The sequence below is a fragment of the Uloborus diversus genome, chromosome 8 (genome assembly GCF_026930045.1).
Source record: "Uloborus diversus isolate 005 chromosome 8, Udiv.v.3.1, whole genome shotgun sequence".
NCBI lineage: Eukaryota > Metazoa > Arthropoda > Arachnida > Araneae > Uloboridae > Uloborus > Uloborus diversus.
This window is the reverse complement of record NC_072738.1, coordinates 129,312,230-129,332,446: the sequence shown is the minus strand read 5'-3', so window position 1 is coordinate 129,332,446 and position 20,217 is coordinate 129,312,230. Positions and strand designations below refer to the sequence as shown.

General features: G+C 33.2%; 1 protein-coding gene across 1 annotated transcript; it reads right to left on the bottom strand.

Annotated features, from left to right (window-relative positions):
• Window positions 1–4,357: 4,357 nt before the first annotated feature.
• LOC129227915 (class E basic helix-loop-helix protein 22-like) lies at window positions 4,358–19,958 on the bottom strand. The gene is made up of 2 exons (XM_054862536.1): window positions 19,610–19,958; window positions 4,358–4,923 (listed from the first exon to the last, which is right to left on the bottom strand). Exons 1-2 carry the CDS (start codon window positions 19,956–19,958, stop codon window positions 4,358–4,360), a joined length of 915 nt encoding a protein of 304 aa, XP_054718511.1.
• Window positions 19,959–20,217: the final 259 nt, after the last annotated feature.

Genomic DNA, 20,217 nt, shown 5'->3' with positions numbered 1-20,217 from the left:
CTAGACGCGCTCCAACAATTTGGCCTCTTTTAAAATTTGACAGGTCCCATATACTACCAGAATATGTACATTGCTATTTATTTAAAAAAAAAAAAACAGAAATCTAGTTTTATCCTTTAGTACTTACGAAGCACATTAAAAAAAATCACTTTTATTCCCAGGTGTTTCTATTATTTTGATAACTACCTGTATATGCGTTGCACTATAAGAAATATTTCAATTTTATCCGAAATCCCTTTCTTAAAATTCAATAAAGAACTCATTATTACTTTACGTAATTTTCGTTCAAAAAGATTAACATTTATTATCATACGTATAATTACTTAACGATTTAATGTATACTCATACTTAATTTAAATTTTAAAATAATTTGTGTTGTTTAAAATATAGAGATGTTTGTTTTATTTATAAAATTGTCTATGATTATGAGAGCTAAGCGAGTATAATTCAGTTTCATACTGAAGTAAATAAAACTTGATTCGTCATTAATAATTGAAATCCTTAGCGAATTGTTACGAAGTTTTGCGAACATGTTACTAATTTCAATAAAATAAGTGATTTTAAGATGACCAAGTTTACTTACAATAAACCGATGAGAACACAACATTTTTTAGTGCTAAGCTCTGACACTTGGTATTTGTTTACTTGAATTTAAAAAAAAAGAATTAGTTATCCGCAATAAAATACGTAAATGTAATTACAATCAGTAAAACGAAATCTTTACTAATTCTGCTAAAGAAAAATTTGTAGTGCACATATTTAACCGTAAAAATAAGTAAAAGTGTAAAAACATTGCAGTGTTTTGAGTATTTAATTCACTAAGAAGAAAATACTACATCAAACACATGCGTAACTACATGCGTAAATATAAGCATATTTTTTTTATTGCTGTCTAATATTTAGTTCTAACAAACCTCGAAATTGGTTTTAAGAAATAGTTAGCGAATAAATGTTTGCTAAATTCCATTCGAAAAAACCTTTAAATTCAAGTATGCTGCTTACAAAATCGATTTTTATTTTGGTTATTGCTAAGTTATTTCTTGATTGTTCACCTTTATATGCACCATTTCACTTTTTAAACGACGCATATTTACAATGCCAATATAGTATTTCTTTCATTTCTGTACATTTACTTCCAAGCATATTTCGGTTTTTTACCTACATACAAATGAATAGGTTACACTGAGCAGTAAAAAGCATTAAATATTTCCTCGTACAAAAGAGATATGCTTATAGTTCAGAACAAGTATTATTTTTATCAAGTTTAATTTCATCTAATGAGAGAGATGCTATGATTTGATTTGTTCCGCATAATATTTCCCATTATCATTACAGTTTTAAAGTTTTTTTAAAAATATGATTATACGTACTTTGATTTCATGTATATTTCGCACTTTTGTACTGGGTCTAAAAAAAAAAAACTTTCTTCCTCATAATGTATACTATCAGAGTGAATAACTTAGCGTGCATAGTTGATCTTTAGCTTAAAAAAAGTACTTAATATCATCGATGGTCATCGTGAATTTAAAACCACTTCTAAAAGCAGTTACAGACATTCAGGGTAACCTTATGCCACAATTTTTCTATTTAAAATGCGCCAACCAACATTTTAATATTTTAACTGTTTTTATTTGCATAAAGTTTAAGAAACACTCTGAAAATTTTGTCATATAGTTATCCTACACTGAGAAGTAATAATTATTAATTCCACCCGAAAAGAATTATTTGCCTAGTTCAAGGCTATCTTGCCATTTAAAGTCATTTAGAGTCACGTTAGAAATGGATTGCGAAACAACTTGTTTTAATAAAAGCAATGCAGCATTACAGTAGCGAAATCAATTTCTAAATGTTTAAAAAGTCCTTTTTATAGTTTATTACATAACAGTATTCCTATCATTTGTAATATTGCATTGATATTATTATGACAAATGAGAACTTTCTACAACTTCAAATAACGTTTCCGTCCTTAGGATCGTGCCATTAGATTTTCGTTCTAATTTTAAAATTATTGAATGACGCAATGAGCTGTATAAGCTGTGTGTTAATTATTTTATTTTGTTTTTGTGGAGTAAAGAATAAAAAACCTAATTCATAGCTTTGCCTGGAGAGCGCAGCACTGAGCCTTCTATAATTTGCCTAATGTCAAAAAAAAAAAAAAAAAAAACCAACGGAAAGTTAATCAGATTTTTTTAAAAAGTTATTTTGAATGGCTGTACTGTACGGAATGAGTAGATAATTTTCTGATAAGTGTTGTAAAAGAGTATATATGAACTATTAAAAAGCTTAACATGAAACCAACAAGAATTCAAGATATCTAGCTCGTTTTCATTTTATTAAATGTTAAGATATAACAGAAGAACAAAGTAGCTGCAGGGCGAGGGCTATAGTAAAAATTAACAACGCAATCGCAAGCAACTGTAGTACGCGTAGCAATTGTACTTGGCAAGATTTTTCTACAGACATAACTTCCTTTAGAGGATAATATTAATATAGTTTGAGAATGATACAGTTGAAAGGAAAATTCTCAATTTATTGTGAAACTTTACATTTTTGCATTTCCGAGCTCCAATTGATTTTCTTCAGAACATAAAGACGTTTTATATCGTCTGTCACTTAAGATTTCAAGAAACAAACTGGTTGAATTGATCTCTTTCTTAAAATTTCTGATCTGTTTATATTAGTTGAAAGGATCTACAGTCCTTGCTTCAGAACAATCACATAAGTTATACCACAAAGTTTCTCAGGTTCTTTGTAATGTTCCACAACGTTTACTCAAAGTTTCTTGATTGAACGATATCATATCATAGCATGGAGTTTAAAACAAGATGCTATGGCAACATATTCGTGTCCACCATTTTTGCTTTTTGATTCGATAGCATTTTATTTGTATGCAGATTTAGGTGATAATAGAATAATTTAAATTGAAAATTTATAAAGATCACAAAACAAAAATAAAACATACACTATTGACAGAAATTTTGATTGTTGTATTATTTGCAGTTAGAGTCTACAAATTATCCCAAAAACTCTTGAACACTTTGAAGTACAAAATATTGAAACTAGAAACTGCCATCCAACTCTTGAAGCATTATCATCTATACCTAACATGATACACACCTATCGCCCTCATCAATTCTCACATTTTTGTGCTAAGATGAAAGAAAAAATGTGTTGCAGCTTCGGTGTATCAATTTATAGCTTCAAACAGAAAAAAAAAATATGGAGTAAAAATACATGAATTTCAGTATTGAAAAAGCAATGTGGCAGCGATAGAAATGTTTTATTTTAAATGAATGAAGATATTTTTGCAAAATTTTCTTCACGACAATGATCTTCTTCAGTAATGTAATAAAGAAAACATTGCAACAATAGATCTTGAAATTAAATCCACTGCTGTCAATTGGCAACACTACAGAACTAAAATGAAGTGCGTGTCCATTTTTTCTGTCTAATATGCAACAGAGTCAGAAATAGTTATGTAACAAAGCAAAATCCTGATTGCTAAAGCCGACAGGAGTCATATCCAGCTGGAAAAAGGAATTTACTTAGCTTGAAGCAAAGTTTTTTTTCTGGTTTCTATATGTACAGGTTTCACTTCTTATTTGAGACAGTGAGAAGCAAAGGGGTGTAAGTGACAAAATAAAAGTCTTCAATTAAACGGCGTGCAATGTTTGAGTCACAAGTAGACAGAGAGAGAGAGAGAGGATTTCATTGAAAAGTGTTTCAAAATCATGTTGTACAGCAGCAACTGCCACGGTTAATTCGACCGTGGAGGCCTAAAAGGTAAGGCTCTGGACTCGTTACTGGAGAGTCACGAGCTTGTTGTCAGACGGTCGCAAACCTTCTGTGTGTGTCAATGATGACTGATACATGTTAAATCTGTTTTTGTCACGAAGTCGTCCATGTTCCCACTCAAAACTAACACTTTTCGGTTTGTTGGATTAAAATTTAGAGCTATCTTCAATCGGTCAATTTACATATAATGATAGGTGCACAAGACCTTGAAGTTCACAATGTAGCTCCAAGGCTACTACTACCATTTTTTGGTCCAAAACAGATGAGAAATCCTCCTTCCTTTAGTACTAGTTATCTCCGAATCTTTCATTCTGGCACTTATACCTCTTTGCTTCTAGAGAAGGAAAGTGAAAAAGTGTTTCTGAATCACGCTATATAGCAGCACCTGCCAGGGTTACTACCTCCATCTCTTGCCCCAAAACAGATGAGTCATTTGAGCTGAGAGTTCCCCAGACCACTTGCACCAGTTAACTCCAGACTTATAGCATTGGTACTTATACCTCTTTGCTTCTAAATGTTCCAATTCATAAATATCTTTTTTTTAATGAATGTTCTCCATTTGCTAAGGTTTGTCCCTATCACATTGATTGCAAGCCGCAGAGGGAAACATGCCCGGGACTCCGTGGTCCTTGTCTGGTCCGTTCCTCGAGCCGACCGGATAGCCCGGACCGTTCCCGGGCGGTGGGGCTCCGGCCGGGGCGCCCTGCGGGAAGCTCCCGTCGGGCGGCATAACGGGAAGGGAAGCTGCAGCTGCGGCCGCAGCCGCAGCCGCGGGCGGCAGCGGGACGCCCGCACCGTTCATGAAGGAGATGATCCTTCGCATCTCCTCCAGGGCGTTCGCCTGCATGAGGATGTAGTTCTTGGCGAGCAGGAGCGTGGCGATCTTGCTGAGTTTTCGGACGGAGGGCGAGTGCGCGTACGGGATGACGCCGCGCAGCTCGTCCAGGGCGTCGTTCAGGTCGTGCATCCGGCGCCGCTCCCGGGCGTTGATGCTGAGCCGGACGGACTTGGCGTGCCGGCACTGCTTCTTCCCGCCGCCGTCGGTCCGGCCGCTCAGCAGGGTCGGGTGGCTGCCGGCGTTGCCGTTGTAGTCGTCGGCCGTGGATTTGGAGTCGTGGTGTGCGGAACCTGGGGAAAAAGTCGAAACATACAGTACACGCCCCGCAACACACAGAACAAAAGAGAGTAATTGAGGCAGTGAGAAGCAAAGGGGATGTAAGTGGCAAAATTAAAAATTTGGAGATAACCAGCACACATGGCAGGTGAACATTTGTCTTGGGGCAAGAGATGGTACTAGTAGCCCTGGTAGTTGCTGCTGTACAGCATGATTCAGAAAAAAAAAATTAATGAAGCGCGTTAATTATCTTTAAACGCGTTTTACTCAAAACTTGAAAATGTCCACTTACATCCCTTTGCTTCTCACTGCCACAATTTATTTTATAAGTTTGTAATAGTTTTAATTAGGGTCAAAGGAAACATCTGCAAAATGGAAACGAACTCTTTTACGATATTAAAGACATACCTATTTTGGAAGCAGTTTGAAGATTACCAGATCCAAACCACAGAATTAAAACAGTGCCAGACCAGGTTAGGTTTGTCTCTTCTATGGTAACGCTTTTTGAAATTAACTCTTATTGAGTGAAGACTGGGTAACAAATGGAAGAGATTATAAGAGTTCCGCGTGTTTCCAAAGAACTGTATGTGTGTCAGCATTTTTTGAAGATCCGCTGGGGAAAAAGTTGTTTTTTAAAGTTAAGTGATCTTACATTTTCCTCTCCACCCGTCCTACAAATGAATAGCGGTAACTGGTTTCAACTAGTTTCACCTGCCATGTGGAAGCTTACTAAAAACATTTAATTATGACGTCACCCAGCTATGTTTGATGTGCAGTTTAGGTATTCCCACTCACCCCATAAATACAGTACTCTGGGGTAAACGGAAACGGCAAAACTTTTCCGTTCTAATCTTGGAAGATTAAATTTTGATGTAACTGATACATTTGCGTGAATTTTACATAAATTCATTGCTAAGTTTAATTTTTTTATGTCATTTTTTCTTTTTGAATGATTTCAGATTACATTTAGAGGATTCATCTGGTCGCATTCGATCTACAGACGACAGATTGAGTATTGTTGATGTTGATGTAGAACTTCTTAAGCTTTTAAACCCATTATATATCGTGCGATTATCTATCTACATCTACGCCATGGGTAAATAAGTTGTGTTTCCATTTACCCCATAGTCTTTGGGATAAAAGGAAACACACTGATGTAAATAGAAATATGATTTCATTCGCTAAAAATTAGTCATAAAGTCAAATTTCTCATACCCAATTACTTTCAGAGAACATATAAAACAATGCTGTTTCTCAGTTCATTGAAAAAAAAGCAAGGGATCAAAAGTTGAAATAATGAAATTCTGCTTCTCTTTATCTCAACTGGTCTTAAATTACTTGTTAAAAACAAGTTTTACTTTGGGCATATCTATGCAAATGTGCAAGACCGTAAAATGTTAGGATCCAGGAAGAAGTGTTAGATCCCTAGGAAGTCATTTCTCAGAGTTTATAGGAAAATTCAGTGAAACGTTGCTTCTGAAAGATTCTTATTCTGAAAATACTAGTTGCCAAGGCATTTTTTAGTCGCCCGGGAGACCTTGCACTCGGTAATTGTCGATCCCAGCGCATTTATATAAACTGTTTCTCTAACTTTATTAAAAATGTTGCTTTCAAGAGGCACCACTAGAAATTGAGTGCCAAATTACTCTACGAGATTTTAAAAATAATAATAATAATAATAGTCAATAAATAAACAAAATAAAAAGTATTTTTCTCAAAATGTCTACTGCATCGAAATCATGTGGAATAAAGCAAAAATAAATATTCATACTAAGTGCTTTGATTTGTCGCGATATCGTGACTTGATTTGGCACAGAATTCCAACTGGCGTCCTTTTAGCGGAAATTTAAGTTCATGAAAAGTTATAAAAAAGCTTCATCGTTAAGAAAAAGTTCCTTTGAGGATGATTTTCATGCTATTTTAAGGGCAAATGTCGCTTTTCTGAAAGACTAATGCTCAACATTTGAGTATCTGGTAGGAAGAAGCTAACACTATTTTTGCTACCCTGTTTTTTTTACAATGGAAGCATGCTGCATCAACGTCTTCTAGTTTTCAGAGCATTCTCCTCAAAGGTATTTAAACTCAAAACCTGCTGTTTCTGATCATAATGCACCATTACCTTTCAGCCTCTAGTCGTAAAAAAAATCTAATTTGAAAGAATTTATTTCCAATTTTAAAGAACTTATAAAGGTATAAAACTGGCTGTAGTTTTCTGTTAAATGTTCTCATTTTCCACTCTGTAAGTATACACGATTTTTGAGCAATCACGATTTCTTATTGTTCTCACTTGACAGTCCTTGATGTTCCGGTTCCTTTTTCAGCTTGGACCATGCCTGCAGCACCACCGTCCACCGGCGGCGGCGCGGCTGGTCCTGAGCACTGTCCCCCGGAATCCACTTTTGCTGGGCGATGGCGTCCATGTCCTACACACGCATGCGCATACATAGTCGCCTACGTGCACACGCCTTTACACACATACACACGCCTACGTGCACACACATAAGCCTACACACACACGCACACAATTATATACACGTAAGCACCCAGGAGGAGGAACATGCTTGGGCGGGGGAGCCATTTCTAGAAACAATAACTCTAACCAGTAGTCTTGTCGCAACTCGTGATTGCGAAAAACATAATTTGAATTCAAAGTTTCGGAATTCAAATTAGAGTTAATTTTCTTTATTCTACCTTGTTCTCTGTGTTGGGCAGTTATTAATTTGCAACACTCAACACCTTTAATGCATCGAAAACAAATGTTTAAGATTTCCGCGAGCGTCTTTAGTGCAATGCAGCCCCTACGCAGAGAAGATATTAACCCTTCCTTTCCCACCTCTTTCCCTCCTCGATTTCATATCCAATTTGTTCCCCAAACTTGATTGTCTATCTCGTTACTTTCTGGTCTATAATTTAATGAAATAGATAAATTCAATAAGTGGAGATGTGTTTTTAATTGCGTGAGCTGATTTGCACCTGCTTTTAATCTTGTGAATTTACTTAAACCTAAAAACAATTTTTATTAACTTTGATCGGCTCGCCTAAATCTTCTGGCGAGTTTTGCAACTGCATAAATTCTCTCCGCTGATTTCATTGCAAAATTGAAAAAGCTAAAGCAGCTAAATCCATAAAATCTAGAAAAACCTGTAAGCTACTCGAAAACTATCTTCCCTTGGGATAAAAAATAATGCTACGCAGAAAATCAAAATTTTTAAAACTCAGCTTTTAGTCAGTTTCTGAAAAAAATCATTGATTGATGTCGTTAGATGATTTTGATCCACAGTATATTTTAGAGAAATATCCGATTGATTATAACAAAATCAAAATCTTCTTTTTTAAAAACTTCATTACATATCCATACCCAGTTAATATTCAAACGTTTGATAGTTGTTAACCATACGACAGAAATTTGTTTCAACGATGCAGTAACTTGCACTTTCTAGAAGTAAAATTTTCGTTATTGGAAGAATAAGTGAAAGTCATTGGTTTATATATCGTAACCCTTAAAATTATGTAAAAGTTTTTTCCCTACAGATTTGCTTTGGCAGAGATATAGTGTAGAAATATAGAGGAACAATTCATTTTTTCAACTAATTCAGAAAGCGCATATGAATAAACACGCTTGATTTGGAAGAAATTGGTTATAAAAATTTAAAGTACAAGAACAGGTAGCTTTGAAAGAATTCCAAGTTTTCATTTTCTTTTTGTGATTTTCATTACATGCGAAAATAATATCAGGAGTTATTGCAGGTTTACACAATTCGTTGGAATGGAGATTCGCCTTCAAACAGTGTAACAAAGCGTTAAACGTCCATAATTTTATGAGCTTTACTGAGCTATTTTAGCTTTTCCGAAAAAGTAAAATAAACTTTCAAAACAGCTTGAAGGAAGGCTTCAACAATGCAATAATATCTAAAAATAAAACAGATAAGGATTATGCGATGAAAAAGATTTGTCTGTTGGTCTGTCTCCTAAAATAACTTTTGGAGGAACTATTACTGTGATTCTTGCAAAGCATTATTTGTTATTCGAGATATCTCGGCTAAGACACTCATTCTCGTAATTCATTTTATGACTTGCTTGACTTCGAGAAAACTTTATTGGAAACAGACTTGAAACAAGTTTTTTTTAATTATTATTTTATTATTTTTATTTTATATTTTTTTAAGAAAGAAACTTTTTTTTTAAATGTACCGATTTTACGGGTACTTTTCAAAGCAGTTAAAAAAACAGCAACAACAATCTTTCAACACCTTTTTTTTTTTTCAGTAAAAATCTAGAAAGTTGCAGATATTCTGAGTATATGTTTTTTGTTTGCTTTAAGACATAGAATTTGTTAAATATTTTTCACAAATATTATTTTCGTTCATCATTGGTTATAAAGTAAGATGAGGAGAAATTATTTTCAAAAAATATCTGGTAAAAGTTTGCAAAGTATTTTTTTTTAGTTCTTCGTAAAGTATTGCCTAAAAATTGTTCTTTTTTTCTGTCTTTTTATATTTTAAATTTTGTGATGGAGAAATACTTTTTTGAAGTTTATTAGCATGACTATTTTACTTTTGCAAGTTAATACATACTGAAAAAATTATTTTGAACTTAAAAGTAGTGTTTTGAAAAATAACAATTATAATTTTTACTGAACAATGTGCTCAAAAGTTCGAGAGAATTAACTCTACGTCATTTACGTACTAACTTAATGGGGTTTTCCCCACAAATTAAAAAGGGATAGAAATAATGCCGTAAAATCAGTGAGGGAACACACTCCTGTGAATGAATTGTTCGTACTTTTTTTTTTAAAGAAGAAAAAGCTTCAAACTTTTCTTCTAAGATGTAAATGCAGCACTAACAACATTCTGTGTAATTCAAAAAGGAACAATAAAATTTGTAATTCGACCATTGGTTATACAGGTTCATTGACTAGGTTGCCGTACCACTTTTCAATTAAACAGCAAAACATTTGAAGTAGACCCACAAAAACTTTTTCAGATCTTAAAAAAATAAAAAATACATATCACTACAAATGTTTTCAATTTTATGTACGAAACACTACAAGTTTTAGTGATGCTACGAATACATAAGATGAGAAAGCGTTTTAGGTAATTATTAAACTAAAAAACTACTCTGTTAATAATAATTTAGAGCTTAATACAATTAAGAAAGAAATACGGCTATTGCTGAAAAATCTATGCCGCCATTTTGATGAAGTAATGTTCGTTTAGTTCTAGACGAAGTTCTGGTACAGAAATAGTAACACGACTCCGCGTTTAACTCTTTTAAAAAATCATATACAATACAAGATTTTATCTCAATGAAATGAAACCATAAAAAGAAAGCATTCAAACTTCCTTTCAGAACTCAATTTAATAAAAACTTAACTTAATAACTTAAACTTTAACTTAAATTATATCATTCAATTTTTTATCCATATATATATATATATATATATATATATATATATATATATATATATATATATATATATATATATATATATATATATATATATATATATATATATATATATATATATATATATATATATATATATATATATATATATATATATATATATATATATATATATATATATATATATATATATATATATATATATATAGTATCGTTTTTACGACATGAGCGAGTCAAATGTAACAAGTATTTCTAGGGATTCGTTCCTAGAATGTCTCATTTTCTTCTGTGTAAACAGCGAAGAGGGGTCGCCACCCCCGCCCCGGCATCGACGAACTGTCAGGCCGCAATGCCGGGGCAACTTAATTTCGTGCCCGCCTGACGTTGATTGCCGGGCGGCGAGGGGCAAAAGGACGCGAGGAGTAAAATTTATTTACCGGCGGCTCACTTAACAAAATCAATGCCTTTCATTTCATTAGGTTGATGTGGTCCCCAGATTTGCTCCCTCTCTCCCTCAATCCCGTTTGTGGATCGAAAAAGGGGACGATTAAAAAATTGCTCTTGTGATAATATTTCATGAATAGAGAAAAAGATACCTGTATATTTTTCGAACGAAACGTAAATTAACACCTTTCTTCGGAGCAATAGGCTATCGTTCGATCATGCAGTACGTATACTGATCTCTTTTTTGAAAAATTTCCCTTAAAAGTCAAAGAAAGAAAAAAAAATTGCATGGGTGAAGGCTTACTGCATTCTAAAAGTATCGCCAAAAACAAAAAAGAAGGTTAAAACAAAATAATTTTAAATATATTGAAAAATAAAAAACCGGAAAATAGGGCTTTGGGATGAGGAAAATGTGTGTTTGTAAGGAAATCTGTCTGTCTATCTGCTGTCAGTTTCCTCTGTCTGTTTGCTTCCCCGAAGACTTTTGAGTGAAAAGTTCCAATTCAAACAAACTTTTTTTTTGTTTGAAAGATCACGGCAAGGACACCTCAATCCCTTATTTTACTTTTTGATATGAACAGTTTTTCGTTCAAAGTTGAACAGCTCAAAGACATTTAACATTAGTGTCTGATAGGAAACTAAAAGCCAAATAGATTGCAAACTAAAAGGCATATTTGCTTCAAACAAACTTTGCTGGAAAAAGTTCTTAATAAAGAACACGTATAAAAAAGATTTTTTTTAATTTAAGTATTTTAAGTAATTTTTTTTAACAATTCAAAAAAAAAAATTTGAATTTTGTTATCTTGAATTCAAATTATGTTTTTCTCAATCACGAGCGTGTGTATGTAGGCGTGTGTGTTTGTGTGTGTAGGCATGTGTGTTTGTGTGCAGGCATGAGTGTGTGGGTAGTTGTGTGTATGTGTGTAGGTGTGTGTTTGGGATATGTGTATGTGTGTAGCATATGTGTTTGTGTCTGTGTGCATGTGAGTGTTTGGGTAGTTGTGTGTATGTGAGTGTATGTGTGTATGTGTTTGTGTATGTGTATGGGTGTATGTATGTGTGTGTAGGTGTATATATGTATATGTGTGTAGGTGCGTGTATGTATGCGTGTAAGTGTAGGATATTGACGAAACCTGGAGACGGCTTTCGCTATAGGTGCAGCATCGTGAGGAGCCCGCCTGTCCACGGTGATGGTGCGGAGGGTGGCGGTGGGAAAAATCAAAGGAACGTCAAAAACAATCGAATGAAAGCAATAAGCAATCGTGATTGCTCAAAAAAACATTAACGACAACACGAAAAAATGGTTTTTAACGTCAAAAAACTGTTAGATTGTGAATAGATTTTCAATTTCTGGTCTGAGAAAAAAAAAAAAAGTTGCTAACAAAAACCGATGTAGCTCGCAGATTTGACATTGACGCAAGTCAGAAATGGATATAACTGAATTAAAAGAAAATGGATTCTCAAACCGCAAATATTTTTATCAGGGCTTCCGAGTTATTGAGAAAATGATCAGCTCCCAACTCCGACTCCGACTCCGACTCCTGGAATTTTAAGGCCTTCCGCTCCGACTCCGACACCTCCATCCTAAAATGAGTCGGATTCGGACTTTGACGCATCAAAAGAGGAAAAATGACCGAATCTAATTCCGACTACTTGAATTTTCCGTTCTGCTGCTCCGACTCCTATACTCCAATTCGAGTCAAACTCTGACTCTGACTCCGCAACTTTGTCAAAAATGCAGACTCTGAGGGAAAATGACAGACTCCGACTTTTGAAATTTTAAAGTCTTTGACTACCGACTCCGAGGCCCTGATTTTTTACGCTAAAATAAACATTGTTGAGATGATTTACTTTTATTTTAATTCTAAAGTTATAATTAATTAATTATATTTTTTGCAATCTTTATCTTCTTTACTAATAATAAAGCTGAAAGTCTCTCTGTCCGGAGGATGTCTGGATATCTGGATGTCTGTAGGATGTCTGTGACACGCATAGCGCCTAGAACGTTCGGCCGATTTTCATGAAATTTGGCACAAAGTTAGTTTGTAGCATGGGGGTGTGCACCTCGAAGCGATTTTTTCGAAAATTCGATGTGGTTCTTTTTCTATTCCAATTTTAAGAAAAAAAACTATCATAAATTACGAAATTATTATAACGTGGAACCGTAACATGGGCACAAGCCAATTGGCGAGATACGAAATTATCATAACGTGGAACTGTAACGTCGGTACAAGCCAATTGGCGAGAAAATTCACCATACATTATTTGTAAATATACAGGCGAACCAAAAGACCTTTAATTTTTCTATTACGGGCGAAGCCGTGCGGGTGCCACTAGTAATTAATAATAAAGCTGAAAGTCTCTCTGTCTGGATGTCTGGATCTCTGTGACGCGCATAGCGTCTAGACCGTTCGTCCGATTTTCATGAAATTTGGCACAAAATTAGTTTGTAGCATGGTAGTACGCACCTCGAAGAGATTTTTCAAAAATTTCATTTTGTTATTTTTCTATTTCAATTTTAAGAACCATTTCCCGAGCAAAATTATCATAAGATGGACGAGTAAATTACCAAGTTATCATAACGTGGAACCGTAACATGGGAAAGCCAATTGGCAAGAAATTCACCAAACATTATTCGTTAATATACAGGCGAACCAAAAGACCTTTTAATTTTCTACTACGGGCAAAGCCGTGCGGGTACCACTAGTGGGAAATAAAACAAAATTCGGAGGGCTTTACTTTTTAATAGAAAGAAAGAATCTTTTTTATTAGTGATGAAAGTTATTTACGTAAGAAGACTTTTTATTATTTATTTATTTCTGAAAAACATTTTTATTTATTTATTTCTTTTATTTTTTACTAACGGGGGAAAACTTACAGATGCATTAGATTTTTTTAAAAATTAAATAAAAACTTTTTTGATGTGCTTTTTATTTTTAATATTGTTTTTTGAAAACAATTCAAGAATATTTTCGTGTAAAAAATATATTAGCTGCATTGTTTAAAAGACGCTGTTTCTTTATTTTTTTCATTTATTTACTTTATGGGTACCTACTTCATCAGATGAGCAAGGCATATTTTCTTTTTACAAATTGACTTTAAATGATGAAAAGATATGCTTGGCATAATTTGCAGTTTTAGCCAATTAAGAGAATATTGATCAGATACTAGAAAGCTGACAGGTAGTGGTAAACGGGAAAGTCGGCTGGTTTAGTTTTTGACAGATCTTTTTGTTCTTATTTACGATACTTGTTTTGTCGATAAATTGTAGGAATTTGTGGGTAGTATGAAATAAAAATGAGTGTTTTAAACCATAAGAGATTTTTTGCTTCGGATACAAAGTTGCACTACTCTGTGGTTTTGGATATAATTCATTCATTCGCATCACATTTTTCGTATTTTAGAGATACTCTCATTGTTAAGATAGCTTTGAATCAGTTTAAAAATTCAGTTTGAACAGTTTTCATAAATACAATTTCTTAATCATTTGCATCAATTTAGTAGTTTTTATACTGTGTTTTGTCAACATATGCATTGTCACTACAAAAATTTGCGTCGGATGGTTAAAATAGACACATAGGGAATATAAATTATCCTGAATGACTATGTTTGAAGATGCAGATCAGTACAAAATTCATATAAGTAAATGATTTAGATAAAATTAAGCGCAATGATAATCTTCGACGATAAGCTATTCTACACTTCAGTGGCACAAACATTTTCGTCAATTATGAAAGGAAATTTTGTGGCAAAATTTCAGAAATTTATCTTGCAAGTCTAAAATTAAATTCAGCCTTTTAGTAATAATATCTCTCTTTAGTTCATGTAGCAAAACATAAGAAGGTTTCGACCTTAACGTAAGATCATTTTCGAAATCCAACCTCCTTGACATTGCATTGGGGTTACCATGCCTGATGCGCTTTGTGCTGAAAACGGCAAATATTCTTGTGTGAACTAGCTGATAGTTACCCTCATGGGTTAATATTTTTTGGACTTTCAATGGATATAGCAGGTTTCTGATAGCAGACGTCTGACCCCGGACCAGTTCATTTCTGCTTGGGAATGAAGAAAAGGAATTGCTTTGCTATATTGCCACAAGACCAATAACTATCGCAATCAAGGCTGCCAATGAGATCTTTTGTAGAACCCAAGCTTGAGCTCATAAACCTAAACAGATCTAGGCAGGAAAATCTGAAATCATGTAATTAACTATTCTTAAATGTTATACACCTTTTTATAATTGTAGGGGAACGTGGGGCAAAGTGAAATGGTGAAATATTTACTCTGCTTTCAGCTCTACTTATGTGGCATTGCTTTAACTATGTAGTATACCATATGTAGTGTAGTCTATTCCAATCAGGAAAAAAATACCGCCAAAGATTAAAGCATTATTTAGTAGTACAAGCAATTGTAAAAAAATGATACTCATATTGTAACTTTGTTTTAAGTGTGTAATTGTGTACTTTGTTTTAAGTCGAATTTTCGTGTTTTGTTATTATAAAATCATAAAGTTCTTGTTATTAACATTTTAAATATTAACTGGGGCCTCTTAATATTCAATAGATTATTAATTTTGTTAACATTAAGCTTATTCGTATTTTAACTAAATTATGCAATTAGTCAAGTACATACTGGGCAAAGAGGATGGGGCAAAGTGAAATAGAGTTTGTTTCATTTACTCACTCAGTCCTTTAATATAAATCACTAACGTTTTCATTTATTAATTAATTCATTTACATTTCCTCATTAAGTAACTCACTTATTTATTCATTTATTCACTTATCTTCTCATTCGTTTATTCTTTTATTCTCTCATTTATTTTTCTTCATATATTAATTAATTTATTAATTTAATTATTTGTTTATTGTTTTATTATCATTTCATTTAGTTATTCAACCTTTTATTTCCTAATTCGTTTGATCAAAAATATGTTTTATAATCGAGTAGAAAGTATTTCATTAGAAAAATATTGTAGTTTTCACTTTGGCCCATTAAAAAAAGTGGAAATTTTCCACTTTTTTTTTTTAAAGACACAAATAATTGAAAATACTGTTTCAGTGCAAGTTTTATAATGCAATGTTCTTTCTTTATGTGCGATATTTTTCAAAACAAATTTCAGATTTGATCATTTTCAAAAAAATTAGTCATCTTAACCATTTCACTTTGCCCTACATTCCCCTACTATTGTAGCTTGGCAGGTCGATTAGAAATCTTTGGAATAAGCAAAAAATGTGATAACTTAAATTGATATTTCCCAATAATTATTTCTTGAAAAATGGTGGTCTGCTAAAAAAATAAGTTTAGTTATCGTCTTATTACAATGATACAGATAGAGTGCAGATAGTCAGGAAAGAGGCACGACATGAATAGGGAAACAACATTCCGAGTTAGAGTAAGAAATTAACAGCATATGCATGAAAGATACCTTCCCTACAGATTGCTTATCTAAACAATTGTTTTTTAGGGAAAACACTGTGGTTTTTAGTCAAATATTTTCAAAAATGTATTTTTTAATCACTAAAGCCTACAACCCTAAAACTTCAAAGAAAATCCCTCAAACCCAAGGTGTTTATTGAAAACCCAAGATCTTCGGAAAATCTTGGTAACCCTGATTGCAGAATGGGAAAGGGAAAATGACATTTCTCACTACTATTTTAACAACCGGAATTGTTTAATCATCTGTCCATCGGAACTCAACTTATCACAGATAGACTGTAGAGACATCTAGCTTAAATATCTTAATTAAATCTATCAACTGATTTTTTTTTTCTGTAACTTTTCCAAAAAGAATATCAAAGAAATCGGTAACCCTAACCCACGAACTCTTTCTGTGAGGATTACTTCCGAATGTCGCATCGGAATCACAAGACATCGACAAATAAATTTATTACAGCACTTCTGCAATCATTTATATTTGTGAACAAATCTGTGAATGAAATTGTTTGCTTCTGCCATTCGAAAATAGGAGTGTCAGATATCATTGCATGTCTGTGAAAAAGAAAAAAAAAGCTTCCAATAGCAATGCTGGCAAAATAAATAATTTTCATTTTGTATGGAGTAATTGTTAGCGCTTGTTATAACATAAATTTTGAATAGCAAATGTAAAAAAAAAAATTTCAGCAGATTCTTACAAGAAAAGCTGCAATAGTAATGCAATAATGTAGAGGAAAATTTTAAAATTATTCATGAATATTGAGTTTTTTTTTTTCAAAAAGTACAAGTGTTTTAAAATAGCATGAAAATATTTAGTACATATTTTGAAAACGTCAAACCTAAAATAATAAATTTTTTTAGTATTGCGCAATAAATTTTGAAGTGTTATACGCGTACTTTGGTCTTAGGTTTTAAGAAATTTGCATCTCTAAGTATGATTTAGATATTTGTGTTAACAACCGTTCAAAGTTCTTGAAATATAATTTGATTTGCTTTTAAATTGATAGTGTTAAAAAAAAAGCATCTACCTATGTACCATCTTAACCTGCAAAGTACAATGTAGTGGATTTTTCTTGTCAAATGTAAAACTACCCTACAGTTTATATTCTGTATATATATATATATATATATATATATATATATATATATATATATATATATATATAAATTATCATTTAACATTTACTCCTAATATAGTTATCCACTGAACATTTCTGTGCTTCTCATCTTAAATAGTGCAATTCATAAAATGTTTTCTTAAACACCCTTATTAGCTTTTTTTTGTCTTCTCATTCTCCTTATTTTTTACTTTTTTAAACTAATTTATTATTGTTATTTATTATTATTATTATTATTATTATTATTATTATTATTATTATTATTATTATTATTATTATTATTATTATTATTATTATTATTATTATTATTATTGTCATTATTATCGTTATTTCTTTGAGAGCAATTTGCTTCAAACGTTAAAAAAATATTATTCAGGAATAGTAGTGAATAATTTTACATTCCCAGAATAATTTTTAATGTTGGCAATCAATGATATACGGCTCGAATTTTTACACTTGGCTAATTCCACGCAATGTATGCAACAGGGAAACTTAGAAATATTTCGAAAACACGTCACAAATACCACTTTGGAAAGATCAAACCTTTGTGACGTGTATCTTTCCTTTCATAAGTTTACGAATTTTGCATTGAATTGATCAATTTAACACCAAAATATATTGTTTCCCAAAATATTTTTGTGGAAATTTTGTGCCTGAATGCTGTTTTTTGTTTTGTTTATTAATATGAGGAACTGGTATACATGTAATTTTCTTAGTTTTTATGATGAAAATGACACGTAAAGTTTGAAGTAATAATATGGAGAAAAAACTGTTACCTCAATAGAAAATGTGAGCAGAGTATGAATAACATTCAGCCTGTAATATGAGTTACATTAATAACTTTTTCCTAACTTGTTAAAAGGTTAACTTTGATATTTTTTTCAGCATGATTCAAAATTTGATAAGTCAAGAACCTTAGTTACATTTGAAAAAATCTTTAAACATGTAAAAAAGAAGAAATTAACGAATTTAAGCATAGTTAAAACTAGCATCCCTTTCAAAGTAGTGGGGTCACTTTTGATTTAGATCATGCACTGAAAGTCTGTAGACACTTTTTGATCACGGACACTGGTCGAAGCACACTTTTTGGAATAGCTTTCAAACTTTTGAAAACATTTTTCAGAAGACTTGTTTGGTTAAGCATACTTTTTTAACTCTTTACGAAACTCATTTGAGAAGCTTTCGTAAAGCTAATATTCAAGAATTCTTGAGCATAAAAAATGTTCATTATTGTGCTGGAAAAATAAAACGTTTTCTGAAAGTTAGCCTACCATATCTTTTACAGCAAAATTTAATTTTAAACTAGCAGCGTAGTCCGGCTTTGCACGTTCCACTCGAAAATAAAAATAATGTCAAGTGACGCGTGTTCATTAAATAGGCTTCAATTAGAGGAAAAAAAACAAACAAAAATACTGTAAAATTTCCCGTCAAAATAATCATTCCTGCAGAAAGAAAACGGCAAATAAAGAATTCCCGAATAAACTTAACGTGACTCTCCATAAATACTACTAAAATCCTTGATTATCATCTGCTGGCAGAAAAAAAAAAGAAGAAGAAGAAGATAAATCTCCAAATAATAGATTATGAGGGTGAATTTTTGCCTCAAAACAAAAACCAAATTTCATTTCGTCACATTCGAGAAAAAAAATAGCAACTTGAATGGTTTGTTGACGCTAATTTAAACTGAGTTCGTGGAAACGATAAATTTCCGATATAAAATCGCTTTTTTGTTTTGTTTTTTGAAATTCTAAGGAAGAAATGTACTCTGGGGTCGCGGGCTTTCGAATGGCGCTTTAATCGAACTGTTAGGATAAGTACTTCGGGTAGAAAGAGTTATTAATGCCATTTTCGGGTCCTAAAATTGAAATTCAAACCGTTCGGTTCTTTTTCGGCATTCCCCCCCCCCCCCTACGTTGATTCTCGGGAGTCCAAGTACCTCCCTGTCAAATTAGGTCGAGATCCGACATAAACTGTGGATTTGTATAAGAAACATACCAGTGTCTGTGATCAAAAAGTGTCTACAGACTTTCAGTGCATGATCTAAATCAAAAGTAACCCTTTACCACACGCACACACACACACACACACACACACACACACACACATATTTTCTCTGCTTTATTTATATAGATTATTTTTGGTCTAATTTTTGGGGAGGAACGGTAACAACAAAAGAAAGACATGTTTATAAAAAGCCTGATTTTTCCCCCTTTCGTTAACACGCAAATTCAAAATTCAAACGCAAATGAATCATTTCATTATGATTTCCCTAAGAATAATAAGAACATAAACAACTTACCAGAATGTCCATTGACATCCCTTGATGAGCATTCATCATCTGTACTAGCAGGTGGATGCTCATCAGCTGTGTCTTGACCATCCGTGTTCCCTGTGTCACTGGGGGAGGAGGGAGAGTTTCCAACCATCCCCATCGTTGAAGGAGGTGACGGCGTCCGGCAAGGTAGTCCGGGGCCTTCGTGGTAGGACCCAATGTGAAAGGGGCCCCCGAACTCTGGCATCATCTGAGGAGGGAGAGAGCAGGACCTGTCCCTCATGGCCAAAGATGGCGGTGGAGGAAACAGGTGGCTTGGGAGGGCGTAGCTGAAGCTAGAGTTCATGATGGGCCTGAAACCTGCTGATGATTCCATCCTTGCTTTGGTTTTATCAGAGTAAAGAATTGTTTGGAGAGATTAGGGCTGAAAAGTTATTCCAGTAATCGTTCATTATTCAGTTTATGTAGAAGAATTTATTCAAGTTTAAACTTTGTTAAGTTTTACAATTTGCTGCTCTTTAAGATTTGCTGAATGGTTCACACATGCTTTTCATGAAGAGTGTGTGCAAACTATTAACTGGGTGAAAATCCGTCACCTGTCACTATGTAAATTGGAAAAAGTTCTTGGATTTTTC